General features: G+C 39.9%; 1 protein-coding gene across 4 annotated transcripts in view; it reads right to left on the minus strand.

The window, feature by feature from the left end:
* KIAA0825 overlaps window positions 1–18818 on the minus strand; it is a 190991-nt gene that overhangs the window by 105739 nt on the left and 66434 nt on the right. For all 4 annotated transcript variants that reach the window (XM_083576536.1, XM_083576538.1, XM_083576535.1 and 1 more), the window contains exons 13-17: window positions 17143–17256; window positions 12495–12634; window positions 10974–11162; window positions 9591–9824; window positions 5677–6085 (exon numbers count right to left, since the gene is read on the minus strand). In XM_083576536.1, the coding sequence (XP_083432662.1) occupies window positions 5677–6085; window positions 9591–9824; window positions 10974–11162; window positions 12495–12634; window positions 17143–17256 (1086 nt within the window). The remainder of the gene's footprint in view (window positions 1–5676; window positions 6086–9590; window positions 9825–10973; window positions 11163–12494; window positions 12635–17142; window positions 17257–18818) is intronic.

The raw sequence follows: 18818 nt of genomic DNA on the forward strand, positions 1-18818 counted from the left end.
CATTGCATTATGATCTGATTTCTTACCATATCATTCAGCTTTTGTGATAGCATCACAAACCACCTTGATTGGTGTGCTAGAAGCTCCTGAAACTAACAGGCTGCCTCTACACGTTACAATCTTTATGGTAATCACAGTAGAGCCTACAGTGTAATATTCTGAATGAACAGCAAGTTACTTGTTTGCTGCTGTGACCAAAACATGCAAATCTCATACTTGTCTAATTAGAAGTAAGCCCCACTGAGTCCAAAGGGATTTATTCTCAGGTATACAGTATGTATACAAAACTGAACCAAAGGCTGTGACCCTATACCTATACATTTACCTGGGATAAAGTTCCACTGAACTCAATAGGACTTACTTATGAGTAGATAAGTATAAGAGCAGTGGGACTGAATGCAGTCCTCCTATGAGGTTCCTGGGATCTCCTGGGGCCACACATCTCACTAACTCTGCTCAGTGGCCTCCTTTAATGTTTTCCCCCTGGCTGGAATGTGTCATTGAGCTGTGACAATGCATCTTGCTTGTCTGAATAGAGTACAAAGAGATATGTGTATGTAGAAACACCTTGCATCCCAGGATGTGCAAAAAGTCACATAGGAGTCACATTTATTGCTCTATCCACTTTCGCCTCTGGTCCTACTCAACACTGCTGGCATGTGGCCCCCAGGAGGTTGCCATGAGGGAAAGCGGCTCTCAGGCTGAAACACCCCCCCCCCCCGCACTATGCCTAGGACTGCACTGTGAAAATGTGGATTTTACCAGTAAACTGCAATGAATTATTTAAAATGTGCCATTATTATTAAATTTGTTCTGCTAAAATTATCGATTTTATCACTGCAATGCTATGCGCCTCAAAATACACATTCAGAATTTGCTAGACAGTAAATAATTTGAAAATACTATAAGCTCTAATTTATTTTGGGGCTGGATAATAATAATATTAATAATAATAATAGCAACAACAACAATTGCTGTGATCTATTTTATCGGAAATATTCCAGGGAAGCATATATTTACAACTTCAGCAAATTTTAAAGCTAGCTGGGGGTTTTTTTGAAGGTGTATAGAGGTACAACAGAATTTTATGTCAAACTGCTTAGAGGATGACATTGAAAAAGTTGAGGCCCTCTGACAAAGGAGTGTATCAGTGTCAGCACCCGAACTGTATCCTTTCCTGTCCATCACTGTGCAGGTGAAGCAGATGATTGGATTCAGTCAGTGCTATGATTAATGAGTTCCTCTCTGGATTTGGGACTGCCTATCAATCATGTCATTAGGGAGAATGTGCCCTGAAAGAGGCAGACCTCAGCCAAGGAATAACTGCATTCATCTTAATCTTTATATGCACCCAGTCAGGCAACTCAGGGTCACCATGATGAAAAATAATAATCTTCAACTCAACAAATTACTTTGCAAAGAACAGACATTTCTTTACTTTTGGGGCTGTGTGTTCTCCAGAATCTTAGCTGACTGTTTATAGGTTGGGTGTTAACAACAAAGTGAAGGTTATTTTAATGAATAGTAATGTTTTTAGGCAGTATACAAGACAGGCAATGAATACAGCTGCCACTTTTCTCATTGGCTTTTATTTTCACTGTTTCCATAAAGATAAAATTATATCTGTGTTCATCAGTTGAAATATTTTACTCAGCTAAGATAATGTATTTGATATGAACTGAAACATTGTTCAACAGAAATACCATTTCCTTATTCTGTTAAATTACTCAGCCACATTGTTCAGTATGCAAAACACTGTCCAGTGTAATAAATGCATCAGTCAGACATTTATTACATACTCCCAATTATTGTTATTTATTCATTTTAATCACTGAATAGTTTTGCACTTAGTAAATTACCACAGATCAAGACTTGGGGAGGAAGTCAAATCACAAAGAAATAAGATAATTAAAATCAAATTTGCCAGCTTCCTTTAGAAAAATTTTGGCCATTTCTTTAGCAAATAAAATAATCAGCTATGGACAGGGGTTTTGTTTTTTAGACAAGTGGGACCCTGCAACAAAATGTTGCAATGTCTCTTATCACCCGTGATCATCTAAATTCGGGTGGCATTACCATGTTCTTTCCTCCCCAAAAAGTTCCTCCCAAGCACATGATGTAACCAGCGGTCCAGTGACAAAAATTCTACTACAATCAGGCAAGTATCCCAGAAGGTATCAGACAGATTAGAACAGTTTTACTAAATGCACACAAGACCCACACAGTCTCTTCCACACAAAATGACATGTACTCCCACCCTGAGGGCACCAGAAAATTGGCATACAATTGACTGCATGGGCTCTCACTCTGTGACCACCCCACTATCCAGCCTCCGCCTGGTTACAATCAAACTAGGAAGGGGGTAACTGCCTCACCCTCAGCATTCCCAAGGGTATTCCCCAAGGGAAATACCTTTTGATGTCTTCTCTTTGATGTCAAGTCTGCTGCCTAAGGGTGCCCTGCTTTTATGCCACCTGACCTAGTCAGCCACTGATGCAAGAGGCTGCAACAGTATTATTACTCTTATTATTCACTTTATTTCTACACTGCTTTTTATTTTAAAAGGGGGAAAATCAAACAAAGCAGTAGGTGCTGCTTTCTCTCTGGTCTCTCGGTCAGGGAAGAAGGCAGGGTTCCAGTCCTTTTATTGCTTACAAGGGACCCCAGCTGTCTCTGGAACACCAGGAAAGGGAGGCTACCAATGCACATATTTGGTCAAGTACTCACTCCCTGGGCAGATCTTTTCTAGAACCATTGTGCTCATAGTTATTGCTAGTGGTGCGGGTGGCCCTGTACACTTTCCCCCCTAAAGTTTTTTTGAGCATCCGCAAACTTCTGTGTTACCCAAGTTCACATCAACACCTCTTTCTTGTGCATAGGTTGTGAGGGTTTTTTGTTTGTTTGTTTGTTTTTGCTAAATACGCACAAGCATGGTAAGGCTTGAACTGGTATTATTATATGTGACATTTCAATTTCCAGCTTTAGTTTGCCTCATTTATATGGGACATATTTAATTAATGCTTTCAATCTGCATTAGACCTGAGTATTCATATTGGGCTGGTACATACGTACCTATGCATTTCTCCCTGATCACAGGATTCTGGGAGAACTTTCAATTCATCTACTTTTTGCCCCTTTGTCTTGGTAATGATTACTGACTTAGATGGTTTAAAAGATTACAGAAATTCATGGGGTATATATCCGTGGCAACTAGTTATGATGGCTGTATACTGCCTCCAGGATCAGAGGCAGTATGCCTCTGCATACCAAGTTGCTGGGGAACAGCAGCAGGGCAATGCTACGGCCCTCAGGTTCACCTTGTGGGCTTCCCATAGGTATGTGGTTGACAATTGTGGAGACAGGACATTGGGATAAGTAGGCCTTTGATCTGATGCAGCAGGGCTCTTGTTATGTTCTTATTGTGAGCTAGACTTCTTTAGAGGGAGAGGCAGTCATCTTTTAAGTGATAAGAGTTCATAATTTCCACTGCCAATGTATGAACCAGAAATTACCCTCTTCTGCCCAACCCTGCTCTTTCACCCATATTTGTGTGTTTTTCTCCACCAACCCCCACCACAACCTCTCCTTGGTGCTTGTAGTATTAATGACAAGACTTCACCACATGGTTGTGCTTGAATGCTAATGAAATCACAGGGGCTTTTTTTGCATTGATTTCAATGAGACTTAACCACAAGTAACTTTGGCTAGACTGGAGCCTCTCTATTTAACTACAGTGATATAGATCACATTCCTACAATGATATAGATCACATTCCTACACAGTAATTTCTGCTTCCAAGTTAATAAAGTCTATATATAAGCTGAAAGACAACAGAGCATAGCTCCTCCCAGGAACAGGGCGCTACAAAAGTGACACTTCTAATGGCTTCTGGATAAAATTATTCAAAATATCTGTCAAGCTAAATACTAAAAAAAACTAGTACAGGATGCAAACACTGATGTTTCAATTAAGAGAGAGAAAGAGAGAGAGAGAGAAAGAGAGAGTGCATGCGTATGTGTGTATACCCTTTAATTGAAATAACAGATGTTGTTCTATAGAAAATGTTTGCATCTTTTATTAAAATGTTGAGTAAGAAGCCTGAAAGATATTTATATATAAAAATTTGGCATATGCAATCTGTCTGATATTGTGGCATGTTCTTGTTATAAAAATAAGAAGCAAGGAAAAGTATTACTGGAGCTTTTAGATAAAGGTAAAGGGACCCCTGACCATTAGATCCAGTCGTGGACGACTCTGGGGTTGCAGCGCTCATCTCGCTTTCCTGGCTGAGGGAGCTGGTGTACAGCTTCCGGGTCATGTGGCCAGCATGACTAAGCCACTTCTGGCGAACCAGAGCAACGCACAGAAACGTCGTTTACCTTCCCACCGGAGCAGTACCTATTTATCTACTTGCACTTTGACGTGCTTTTGAACTGCTAGGTTGGCAGGAGCAGGGACCGAGCAATGGGAGCTCACCCCATTGCGGGGATTCGAACCGCCAACCTTCTGATCGGCAAGCCCTAGGCTCTGTGGTTTAACCCACAGAGCTTTTAGGATCTTCCAATTACATACATTACTGATATAATTTCCGTTGTATAAAAGGCCTTCCAATTTCAGCAATGTTACAAACTGACTTATGCTACTGTCCTAGTGAATAACATTTCCCCCCTTATCATAGATGGCATCCAGTCTTGCAACACAATTGTAGGCAATTCTTTTCAGAAGGAAGACCGACTGGGTTTAGTGAAATAGCTATGCAGCCTTAATCTCTTAATCATTGGATTAGAGCATGAAAATTAGTATTAAATGCACACATAAAGATGATGAAGGTCAATGTCAACGAGCATTTGTGTGATACTGTTACTGCTTTTTGCAGTTTCTGCCAACCAAATACCCCTAGCAATAAAATAGCACAAGTCAATGTGCTGAATTAATACATTTTCATTTGCATGGATGACTCAATCTTGTAGTACTATTTTGCCTATACAGATTATAAACAAGAGGTTGCCCTTTATAAAATGTAGATGAAACAGGCAGAACGTTCTACTGTTACTAGTGAAGTTTATTCAACAAACTATATAATAACTAGCAATACCAGCAAAATCACCTGTTAAAAGAGATATCTGAATTATGAAGCAGTATATAAATGCTTTTAAATAAAATAAAGAAGACTTGATTAATCCACCTGCTGCCAATTAAAAATACACATAACTCAGAGAGCTATAAAACATGTAAGCCCTCAACTTTTTTGGAAAAATCTTGTGAATTCGAAGTAAAATCTGGAAATGTTGATAGTCTTCTCACAAAAAAGCAGAGGGGTACTTTTATTGTGAGATCTGAATTTCTCTCTGGATATGCTGTTACGTTACAAAATTAAATGTGCTTTTTTGTTTCTAATCACAGAAGACCATAAAAAGCTTTTTGTATGAACTATATCCTCCTTAGTTTAATCTCCATAGTAAAATCCATTGCAAGAATATATGTAATGACAGTTCACCCTTCTATGGGAAAAACACAATTTTCCTTGTTTTCTATTTATCCTATAATCAGAGCCCTGCGGGAATTCAGTATCTGCTACAGTAAACATTTTTACTAAGAAACATTTCATTATTCATGTTGTATAGGCAAATGGTAGCAAAAAACAAAAACAAAAAGTGAAATATCAGGTCTTCTTACCAGTCTATGCCCAGTTTTCTTGCCTTTAGTAACTGGTTTTCAATCCAGTTTGGCCTTTGTTGTTCAATGCTCTGTATAATCTTGTGAGTCACTTGTTTAGGGCTACTTTTCTTTTTCCCTATGATATTTTCCAAACATACACGAACCAAACTGAGCTTCTCTTTGCTCCATCTGTCAAGAGTCGTACCCGTTAAAAGTTCTGTGGTGTTTCCATCCTCAAATATCCGACATATAATTACAATCAAGATCCAGACAAGAAGACCAGCTTTTTTCGATTCAATTAAGTTTTTTGGCATTTTTCTCTCAGAGAGAAAAAAGAAATACTTAATTGGGGGAGGCAAACATGCAATCACTGTAGGTAACTTGCTGATTACAATAGATACTGCCTGAGCAGCAAGCCTTGTGAAGCCTTTAAAAAAAGAATGAAAGAAGGTATGATTAACATTAAACACTCTTGCTATACAATGCAGTTATGAAGACTGAATGCCAATGTTTAATTTTAGATGTCTCTTAGATGTATAGCCCTGGTTCACATGTTTGCTGGGGTTGCTACCATTATTTTGTGGCGGTGGAGTGAACATGACTTCATGCAGATAATATTTTGTGTAACCTGGACAGTCCATAAGACCAGAGGGTCGGTTAGTGCATATTTCCACCCAACCCTTTTTTATGTGAAGAAATCCCATTAACTAGTTCTTTATATGATCAGTCTCTTGTACCGAGCATCTGGACAAGGTGGTGGAGGCAGGCCAGGGTTCAATGTCCTGGAAGTGGACCGGAGTGAAGCCTTTTGGCCTAGCCCAGCCCACCCGCTGCAACCAGTCTGTCTGTGATTGGCTGAATGTTGGGCAGGCTGAAATTCACTTTCCAGGCCAGTGCAAGTCTAATTTGGAGTCATGCTGGCCTAGGAAAACACTTCAGCTCCATGTCCCATGCTGGATCAAGGCGCATACCAGGCGCTGTCCCGCATAGACTAACTACCCCAAAGGTAAGGGTCATTATATGATCAGCTGCTTGTACAGAACATCTAGTTCACACTTGATGTTTTCTGTGTGTTGGATGCAAGATTGCATGTTCATTAAGTGCCATCAGAGCCAGTACCAGCCTCTTGTTGCAAATAAAGATTCTGCGGATTTATTCTCTACCAAGAATCTCACTCATTGCCTAACCAAATCTATATCAACCTAACCTATTTCACAAAGTGGTTGTGAAAATAAAATGGAATGCATCTCTGAGAACCTAAGAAGAAGTGTCTTCAGTTGTAAGACTATGTACACTTCATTTTATATGCACACTAATCATCTTACTCACATTCAGTGGAATATATCTCACTGAGTTTCCTACTTCATCAGGAAATTTAAAGGTAAAGGGTCCATCTCCATGTTGCAATCTAGCCGTAACAAAAATCAATATACTATCTGTATATTATCTATACAGTTCTGCTACTTTAATACCACTTGAAGTTGGTTCTGACATAAATTACTCCCACATTCCACATTAAAGACCCTTTCATAAAAAAGTAAGAGTCAAATATAAGCGTGACATTTTGAAATTTTAATTCAAGCACAAAACGAATAAAGGGTTTTGAAACTTGTCTCAGGAGCTAATTAGAGGGAAAGGTTCCAAGTTTAAAAAACGGCATGCCATTCCATATTACAAATATGTGACAAAGTACATTCCAATGTTACACCCCAGCATAAACTATAAATTAAACTTGTGATGATCGTAACATATTTACAATAAACAAAATATGAACATAGCAATCTGTTTAATAAACTGTAAAAGACGTAAAGAAAAACAGGTTGCTATTTTAATAATTGGAGACCTTTGGCTATCACTAACATAATTTTAGCAAATACAATAATGTATTAATGTATTATTTAAAATTTATTATTTAAAATTTAATGTATTATTTAAAATTTAAATAATTTAAATTTTTTACATTACATTAAAATACATTAAAAAAAATTAATGTATTATTTAAAATTTAAATAAAATTAAAATTGATCATAAGTGGCAGTTGTGCTTATTTTATGGCACTAAGTTCCTTATCTTCTGTTGCTCATGTTGCTGTTCTTGTGTGGTGCATCTTCCTGTCCTGCAAGAAGTGCTCAGAGACCCAGAAGAGCCAGTGTGACTGGACAACAGTGGAGACAACAAAGGCAGAGCACACAAGAGCTCTCTGCTTCCGCTACCACATATGTAAGCTAAGGAAGAAAGAGAATTGCCTCCTCACTTGTCCCAACACAATGGCAGAAACATCTGGCTAACTGGGAGCCTAGGAACCTAGCCACATCATGATGAGAGCTACCACGACAAACATACAAGGGTGTATGTTATTTGCAGCACTGTAGTGTAGGAAAGGGTCCCACCCGCTCTTTAATCCTACTTTCCCACCCACCTACCCACTACAAACACATGGTATAATGCCAGTCTTGCCAGACACTGAACTAAGAAGAATAGCCAACTTATCTGTAACGAAATTTGATGATTGTTGACATTTACCTGTGGCCACTGCTATAGCCCCTACCCAAATAGCATCACTAAATATATCCCTCAATTTTTTTTCATATTAGTGAATGGCTGCCATTCTCTCCTGTGAGGGAAAAATGTAAGTGCTGTACTGAGGGAAACTTATTGCAACAAGAGCAAAACTAGCTCTCTATTGGATGGTATGGATGCCAGGGTGGGTGTGGGAGGAACTATGCATCTTAGTTTGTACCGTGCACAGAGATTTTTTTAAAAAAATCTAATTGGTTTATATAGACTATGCATTAAAATTATCACTAAAAAGTCATAAGTTGAAAACAACTACACCTAAAACATTTCAAAATATAATTAAAATTACATTATAAAAAATTGCATATTAAAATGCATGTCAAATTCACATTTCAAGGTAGGCTTTTCTGAACAAAAGAAGAAGAAAAGTTTGGATTCGATATCATGCTTTATCACTACCCGAAGGAGTCTCAAAGCGGCTAACATTCTCCTTTCCCTTCCTCCCCCACAACAAACACTCTGTGAGGTGAGTGGGGCTGAAAGACTTCAAAGAAGTGTGACTAGCCCAAGGTCACCCAACAGCTGCATGTGGAGGAGCAGAGACGCAAACCTGGTTCACCAGATTACAAGTCTACTGCTCTTAACCACTACACCACACTGGCTCTCTGAAACTGAAGGGTTTCAGCAGGCACCAAGAACAGTACATTGAATGTATCTGCCTGACGCCAATAGACAGGGAGTTCCAGAGTGCATGTGCTGCCAAATGCAAAGATTGATTCCTTGCAAGTGTGGAATGGACATTACATGGCACTTGTAAAAATGTCAGTGTCACAGTTCAAAGTGGCCAAGTGGGTGTATATGGGATAAGGCAATCCCTCAAGTAAATGGGTCCTAAATAGTTAAGAGCTTTATATACTAATAGTGACATCTTGAATTTGGCACAGTAACTACTTGGCAACCAGTGCAGATCTCTGAATAGAGAAGTAATATGTTGACAGGGTCTCACTCCTGTCAGGAATCTGGCTGCAGCATTCTGCACTAACTGCAGTTTCCAGACCAAGCACAAAGGAATCCTCACATGAAGTGAATTGCAGTAATCCAATACTGAGGTCACCAATGCCAGGATTACTAGTATGTTTATTCTGTCACCCCATTTGCTTTCCCAAAGAGACCTTGCTGAATGTGGGCCTTCCACTAGCCCACAATGACAAGGATTGCGCTAAGAACTCAGTAAGACAAAGTACTGCACCCAATAATGTAAGCTATTCCATGAATAGTCTTCTAAAATACCATAAATTGTATTACTATAGTATTCATTATGAAATCACACCACTTAATTCTAATTTTTCAGTTTTGATTTGTCCTCATTAAATGTATGGCTATTATTTTGACAGGAATTATATAAGCACACCTACATTTCCCAGATTCTTTTCTCTTCATTTCTCTAGGTGTGTAATTCCACTCCTTTGGAACAGTCTTCAGCAAACTTTCAGGGACAATTTGCTTGTGTTGATAGGTTCCATAGTTTTCTGTTGCTTCCCATGAATGCATCAAAGAAATGATCTGCTTCACAATACCCTTAACTGAATTAATCAAAGTCAGCTTCAAGCATCTGATAACCTCTGGCTCTGACTCAACGCAACTAGAAACTTTGGAGACAAAATAGTAATAATATTAATTTAAAATAAAACATTAAGTTGAGCCTCTTTAGCAACATTTAATGTTACTATTTTAGAAAGTTTTGTATACTTTTCCATGGTACAGTCGTATAATAAAAAAGCAACCAGAGTAAAATAAGTTTCTACATAACAATACTATGTTATCAAATGCTACACTTTTATAAATCATTATTTTCTCAGTTGCCATGCCTTTGTTGTTTTGCTTAGAAGTTGATAATTACTACTATCCAACATACTACTTCTGTTTATCTTTGCACTTAGACAAGTTATCACGACTGACTTGACTTGTGTGATAATATAACAATGTATAGTATTTAAAGGTAATTGTGGCTTTTGGTGGTTTAGTTTCTTAAATGGTGGAATAGACTGAGTTCTGGTCCAGGCTGCGGAAGAGGAAAATACCAGTTCAGGCTTCTTCCTCAACTGTCATTAGCAGCCATTTCACCAGGCTATAAAAAGAAGTGGAATACACAGGCATTTCCATCAGTAACATTTGGGTCTTGCTCTCTTTGAAATCTTTCCATTTCAGTTGCTCATTACCAGAGTTCTAGATAACTAAGAAATAGTCCCAGGGTTGCTTATCCCCCTCCTTCCTCTCTTTCATTTTGCATCATGTCTTTTAAATTGTTAAGCTTAGTGCAAGAACTGTCTTATCACTGACATTTGTGTGCCACCCTGGGAGCCGTTTTTTTGGCTGAAGAGCAGGATAAATATACTCTGAATGAATGAATGCTTTAGAAAACACTGAGTTAAATCTGCAAGAACAAGGCACATGAAATGAAGTTCAAAATGGAAGTGCCTGATGTGGTGCTACAGATGAAGCTAAGTGGAGATTTTCCTAGAGCATCCAAGAATGAAAGTAACTTCTGTGGTATTATAAGAAATTTCTACGACTGGTTCTCAATTTGAAACCTAAGATCCTCTTTCAGATGCAATTTTATATTTTCTAAAGCATCCCACACATATGTTGCTGCCCACCTAGAACTGGAAGAAGACCTCTGGGGCAAATTGGGAGTGTGGTAACTACAAGGGGTAGTTATGTGAATCTCATAAACGGAACTCCAATCCCAGCAAGACTGGATAAACCCCCGAAAGAAAATTTCACTGTGTTTTTCATACCTGATATATTGTATAAACAATCCCACATCTGTTCTTTTTCCATGTAGTTTTCAAGAACACCACCAAGTGATTTGGGAGATAAAGTACAATAAGAAAGCACTGCAAAGATTGCTTCAGTCAGACTAGGTTCTTGGCTGCTCTTCATGTCTAGGCAAGTACTTTGTTCTCCACTTTTTGATAATTCAGATTCTTGAATAAAGAAAGAAGAAAAGTTCAGAAGTTGAGGTAGCAGTGAAAGTGTAAGTGGACCTACAACAAAATTTTGTAGTATAATGAATGTCAGAATCTAGCTAATATTTGGGCTAAGAAGGAAAATACAAGCTACAGAATTGTACCAGACAAGGAATCCCTGGGCAAACCATCCTGACTAGGCTGGCTGAATGCAAGCCATTATCAAACAATGGCAAGGCATCTACATGTCAAAGAACCTTATCAGGTCTGTGCAAAGCAAGGGTTGCTGATGTGATGGAAAGGCAGCAGAAAAGAGTGTCATTTTACAGGAGTCTTGGATTTTTGTTGAGAGGTGTTGCTGGGAAGGAGGGAGGAGGCCAGAGGCCAGACCTCTATGAGCTGCAGGGCAGGCCAGAACTCCATGCAGCAATGGTCAGAGGAAGCTGCACTGAGAGACAGTGGGCAATGAGAGGGGCAATGGAAGACACTCTTGGGGTATAATTTGCTGCACAGCCTCCACTGCCTACTTCTAGGTGTAATTATGTCTTAATAAAACCATATTTCTTAAAGACACTAGCCGCTGTGCCTCAATCTTTCTAAAGGAAACCCAAACCTGTGTAAGCAGTTGGAACCCCTGGATTCTCACACTGCTCATGGAGATTGGGGTGGCATGTAATAGTATTTTTAGGCTAAGATCTATGGTCTTTTCTTACACAATAGGGACTTTTCTTACAAAAACAAACTCTTAAATGATTTCCGTGTTCTGTGCTAGAGAAACAATTGTTTACAGCTCAGCGTGTCTAGGCAGGATGCAATCCGCTGAAGCTCAGGGTAATGGTCAGTCAAAAGCTTAATAAATGCTGTCACTCCATCCTTGTGATCCTTGAACACACTAGTAAATATAATCCAACAGCAGGGGGAGAATATGATCTTCAGACATCTTTCAGTCTTTGCTGACATGCATTTGAATAGGTAAATGAGTGCATTGCAACATTCAATAAAAAACAGGACAAAAGTTTAGTTGCGGTGCTCTTCTGACAAATGTTAGACCAAATGCTGGGCCAAGAGAGCTGCAGAATATCTACAGCTAACGTTTTAGTAAATAACAAACACATTATATTTTAAACAGTATTAGCATGATAAATGTGAATTCCTATCCGAACAAAAAATCCTGAGCAAAAAAATGAGAGAAAATTAGATTGCAAGTATTGAGCCTAATGCTAATTATGTGAAGTGATGACCACGATCCTTCTGCTAATATTAAAATAGCGAACAATGTGGCAATCCTGAACAATTTACTTGTGTTTCTTCAGCGGTAAAATTGCAACTATAGAAAGTGTCAGTACTTACTGGAATTCCTCAGTAAAAGTTTCACTAAGAGACAATCATGATGTAGCAGGGTTTCCAAAAGCAAGTTCCAATTACAGCATGGCTGGGATAAGAGCAGCTTGAGTTGACCCTGGGCTGCCATTCCTCTGGCTGATGGAGTCCTTTCAAAATGTAAGATAAAGACAGAATAATGTCGTTAATTTATCTATGAAATTAATAGCCTTAAAGTGCAGATGTAATGCTAACTCCTTTAAATGTCAATTCCTCCCAGATTACTCTGAAAATGCTTTCATGGTTGCTTACTTTAAGGCTGCTCAGGGAAGGAATTACATTTAATCTCAACTAGCTAAAAAGCAAATTAACATTTGGTAGACTGCCAAATTTTAACTGATACAAAGTAACCTCACTTATCTCTTTCATTGGGGCCAGATATGCTCTTGTTTCATGAGGCAAAAATCATTTTTAATGCCTGAATAAATCTGAGACATTATATTTTAGTTCAATGTTGTATTTAAGTGTTTAGAGTGATGTTATAAAATATTTGAAATCAAGTCTGTGAAATAAGAAAGAAACAAATAGGGTTGGGTGGGAAATACGATGCGAGCGACTTGTCACACTATAATTAAGGCAGAATTATAAAAGTATATTTGGTAACATAAAACAGATGTGTCCAATTCTGGGCACCACAGTTTAAGAAGGATGTTGACAAACTGGAACGTGTGCAGAGGAGGGAAACCAAGATGATCAAGGGTCTGGAAACTAAGCCTTACGAGGAGCAGTTGAAGGAACTGGGTATGTTTAGCCTGGAAAAGAAGAGACTGAGAGATGATAGCCATCTTCAAATATCTGAAGAGCTGTCACATGGAAGAGGGAGCATGCTTGTTTTCTCCTGCTCTTGAGGGTAGCAGCCAAGGCAATGGCTTCAAGTTACAATAAAGGAAATTCTGACTAAACATTCAGAAAATCTTTCTACAGTAAGAGCTGTTTGGCAGTGGAACAGACTCCCATGAGAGGTGGTAGACTCTCCTTCTCTGGAGGTTTTTAAGCAGAGGTTAGATGGACATCTGTCATGGATGCTTTAGCTGAGATTCCTGCATTTCAGGGGGTTGGCCTAGATGACCTTTGGGTCTCTTCCAACTCTATGGAAATTCTATGATTCTATGGATTATATATTAAGTATAAAGGCTTCATATTAGCCCAGTTCCCTGCTCCATTTCCCAACATTTCTATGTATTCAGATAATATTCAGGAAATTCAGCTCTTTTCACCATGCTACCATTACCATGCTACGTAATTAGGTATCTAACTATACAAATTAGAGCAACACTTCCCTTCAATTTCTAAACATAAGAAAAACAAGGCCTTTGTATTTAAGTATTTAAAGTAATATCTAAAGTGACTTATGGAATATTGAGGTAGAGAAAAAGCTCAACTATCATTGACCAGATGGGATGTTATTGCTTTTCAGTATTTGCCAATTCTTGGCTCTTAGAGCATCATGCAAATTGAAATGTACAGTTGATGTGATTCACTCAGAGGGAAAATAAGAGTATTACAGACATTCCCCGAAGCCACTATACTAACACTAGTAAATGCACTGAAAAGTTTTATATTGGACATATGGAGAAGCATATGTTCTCTCATCTTACAAGCTCATGTAGCTGTGAACACAAGGCTAGCCACGTAAAGAGGAAAAGGTGAACTATATATAAAATATGACACATATAAATGTTTAATTTGGTATTAAGAAAAGAACAAGTGATGGTTTGCATCTACCTCTACAAATCTACTACAATTGGGAAGCCAGCTCATCCAGGAGCTGTTGGCAATCTTACCACTTTTTTCATATCCTTTCCAGCAATATATGGATGCTTTTACATGGTACCACTAAGCTGTATTGGAGGTAGGAGGAAATGACTAGCACAGCAATGCCAATGGAAACTGCAGCACCAGCAATAAGGGTATAGCCCTTTAATTCAACCTCCTCCTTTTATGCACATTCACCAAAGCTTAAAATTGGGCATTCAGCCACTAAATCAACATGAACATGCATGGAAAATCATTTCTTATTAACTAAAGATGCATGCATGCATGTATTTATTTATTTAAATAGTTATGAAAATATGTATATACTGCTATATCATGAAAATATCAAAGTGGTTTACAGTGTCATGTCGTGTCGTGTCATGTAGTGGTTAGGGTGCTGGACTAGGATCAGGAAGGCCAGCTTAAAATCCTCAGTCACAGAGCTGGCTGGATGACCTTGGACCATTCAAACACTCTCAGCCTAATTCACGGGATTGCTGTGCAAATAGAACAGGGGTGAGGAGAACCATGTATGCTGTCTTGACATTCTTGGAGAACAGAGGGAATTAAAAATAGTAAATAACTAAGTACGCATATCATCATCATCAATTTTTTTCAATCCCACTTTGAGTTACATTACAGGAAGCTTAACATCTAATCTAAAGGATTGATTCCAGCATTACACAAACTGAAGTCCATTTGTGCAATGGGGCTCTTTCTCATGTCAAAACATTTATACTGTTTATTTAGTCTTATTTTATAAGCTTCAACACATTATTCATGCAATATTGACTAATGTGTAATGATAAAGACATGAACCTTATTGGAGTATTCTAGGTCATACATGATTAGAAATGTGTCAGTGTTCACAGGGCCCTATGTTGAATCCCTAACAATCTGCTCCATCTTCCTCCGTGCATTCGAAAAGGCCTGAAGTGGGAAGCACCATTTGAGTAGTCTTTTTACAAGATTTAGGGTTCTAAATTACACGAGGAACACACCCATACAGAATAGGCCTTACAGAGGGCAGCAAGGCCAGCTGACAGGGACCTTGATGGAGTGGATGGGGACAGAAAGTGTGGTCCCTGCTCTACCCCTCATATGATTCCAATTCTACAAGGCACTTGACATCTGAATGGAGCTATGATTATTTCTATAACCGGGTTTACACAGATATGCTGACTATATATTTGTTTTATAGTTGCCTCTAAAGAACCTCCATTCACACTGGACATTAATAAACTGAAGTGCAGTTTCCTCTTATTTTTTCTGTCTTAATATATTGAATGGTAGAAAAAGCTACCATAATGTTCTGTGTATAAGACGATGTTTTTTGCTTTAAAAAATTTGTCAAAAATTGGGGGGGGGGGGTCATCTTATACAAGGATGGTGAATGTGCAGGTGTTTGGGCTTGGGCTTTGTGGCGGGCAGCCTGGGCTTGGGTGTGGGGGGTATGGACTTGGATTCAGGTTTGGGCTCTGACACGGGCAGTCTGGGCTCAGGTTTGGGCTCTGGAGTGGGCAGCCCAGGCTCAGGTTTGGGCTCTGGTGCAAGCGGCCTGGTCTCAGGTTCAGGCTCTGGCATGGGGAGGCTGGTCTCAGGTTCAGGCTCTGACTCAATTTGGGGTTCAGAAAAATAGGGGTTGTCTTATACATGGGGGTGTGTTATACATGGGAAAATATGGCATGTTGAAATTAAAGACATAGTCATTAAATGTAGCAGAAGCTAAAGATTTACTTTTTCAGAATAAGTATTAAAAATCATAGCATTCATTTAAATACGCAGGTTACTGAGAAAGGATACAAATTCTGTGGGGAGCATAGATAGCCTGCTAAAATGGGCGTGGGAGGAATTTTGGTCCAAAGTTAGAAAAAGAATGACAGTACAGCTGATGGCATATGCTTCATATGTAAATTGTCATTACACTTACTGAAACGGCAAGGAAATTATGCATTGCTTCCAAACATGCAACAAATTCTAAAAATACCAAATACGAACAAATCAGTTGTTCAAATGAAGTTTAGTTTTGTAGAATTATCTAGCTTTTCTAATGCCCAAAGTTACTACTTTTTCCAGATACAAATAAAGTTTCATGTAATACTCAAAATTTAAAGTCAAAAACTTAGATTGAGTTATTTTATTGTGAAGAACAACACATTTAAACATTACTAAAGCAAGAGATTATGTCTATAATAAAACATCAATGTTAAAATAATTAGATACTGCTAAAGAATTGTTGTTCTTCAACAACAATTACCATCACACTAAAATAGTTTGAATTGGAAGCTGGTGTAGATATAAGATGCCTGTAGTTTAGCCCTGGGTATGTGGGCTGGGGAATGTGTGAGCCCCATTGCTCACTATTTGGCCCACATTCTTACCATCAGTTTCAAACATGGTAAACAAAAGCAGAAATCGCAAAGCAGCTTAAAACCATGTTTATGGTCAGCGCCCCATTAGAAAAGCAATAGAGGAAATTTGTATCAGAGAGTGGAGCATCTGGATGAGGAAGTGTGGCTCATTTCAGATCCCATCAGCTGGGCAAAAAAATGTGTAGTCTATACATTAAGTCTACACAGGCCGCACATGGAATCTGTGTGAGAAAACTAGTATTAGGAAACTATATTTGATATCTGTATAATAGTCTATTGCAATTGACTTGAACAGTTGCTCTGTTATTCTGATACTGTTGTTTCTGTGGTTTTATTTTATAATTTTAACTTATTTTATTTATGATATTCCTGTAACACGCTCATTTGGTGAAGGGCAGGCTAAAATTAAAAATAAATAAATAACATTGAACTGAGAAATCAATAGATTCTATCTCAGTTTCTTATCTACATTTTAATATAAAGATACTTACTTCAGTAAAGAAGGGGAAAATTCTGTGATGCCAGATAACCAGCGTAATGGTTGGTCAACAGTAGGCTCCAAAAAATCTGAGGGCAAGGGATCACCAACACTACTATGAAATCTCCTGAAAAATACAAGTAGTTTGTTATGTACTGAGTTGAATAGGATCCAAACTGCAGCAGTCTGATTGGTCCTAGAACAATAGGATTCAGAATGCAGCAGTCAGATTGGTCCTAGAACAATGCAGCAATATGATTGGTTGGCAGGAACCACCCAATCATGCTCCAGATAGAAGTGAATCCACAACCTGATTGGCTTACAGTAGAATTCCGGAATTAGCCAATCATGTGCAGCCCATTGTGTAAATAATGTATATAAAGCAGATACCTTGAGGGGACTTTCATTCATTCCTCCTCACCACTATGAGCTGAGTAAAGTGCATGAAATCACTTTGCGACTCTGAGTATATTTCACTGGCGACGAAGGTGGGATCCCGCTGAGCTGACTGCCACACACAGCACCGCAGCACCGCCACCTGCCGCACCGCTGCCTCGCACCGTGTATCCAGGCTTCAGCTCCGGGACACAAGGAACTCAGAATGGCAACCAACAGCAGCTTCTCGCCGTTCAACCCAGCATCTGGAGACTGGGAAGCGTATGCCTCCCGTTTCACCTTCCTCCTAGAAGCCAAAGGGGTCACCGATGAAGAAGACGCCAAGAAGAGGGCGATATTCTTCAGCGTCTGCGGAGAGGAGACGTTTGAAATCGCCCGGGCTCTCCTTGCACCCGAAGACGTCGCTACTGTTCCATACAAAACAATAATGGAACAGCTGAAGGGGCACTTTTCGCCACAGCCCTCTGTGGTGGCTCGTCGAAATGCCTTCTATGCAAAGCGGCAAGCCCCTGGGGAAACCATAACTGGGTTTGTGACCTCTCTCCGCCAAGCTGCCCGGTTCTGCAACTTCTCAGAGCTGGAGAACATGCTTCGTGACCGCCTCGTCGGTGGCCTGAAGGATGAGAAGCTGCAACGACGCCTCTACGCTAAGAAGGACCTAACGTTCCAGGTCGCTCTGGAGGAGGCCCTGGCAACGGAAGCTGCCGAGAGGTCGACGCAAGAGGCACGGCCGAGCCAGCCGTCCCAACCGAGGGTCCACCACGAAGACCTCACCGACGACTCCGGATCCAACAGGGAGGAGGTGCACCGAGTACAGCAGCGCACTCAAGCAGCCCACATACCACAGCTGCCTCGACGAGAAGCAGGGAACTGCGCAAGCTGTGGAGACAGTCACGAGAGGAGGACCTGCCGTTTCCGCAACGCAGAGTGCAGGCAGTGCAGAAAATTGGGACACATCGCCCGGGTGTGTCGAGCTCGGCCCACCCGACGCCAGGCATCAGATGACCAATCCAAGAGCCCCAGGTCCCGGGGCCCAACACACCAAGGCAACTCGACGGAGCTCACGGACTTCCAGGTATACCAGTTGCCCCACCCCAACGTAGAGAAAATTTATGTAGAGGTACACATAGAGGGGGCCCCATGCCGCATGGAGCTTGACACGGGTTCAACTCTATCCATAATCTCGGCAAGAACCTTAAGGAAACTGTGTCCTACTGGGGGTCCCAAACTCAGGCCGGCCCCATTCACCCTCCGGGACTTCCAGAAACGTAAGGTCCCCACAATGGGGGTGGG

This window comes from Podarcis filfolensis (genome assembly GCF_964270895.1).
Source record: "Podarcis filfolensis genome assembly, chromosome: 11".
Lineage (NCBI taxonomy): Eukaryota > Metazoa > Chordata > Lepidosauria > Squamata > Lacertidae > Podarcis > Podarcis filfolensis.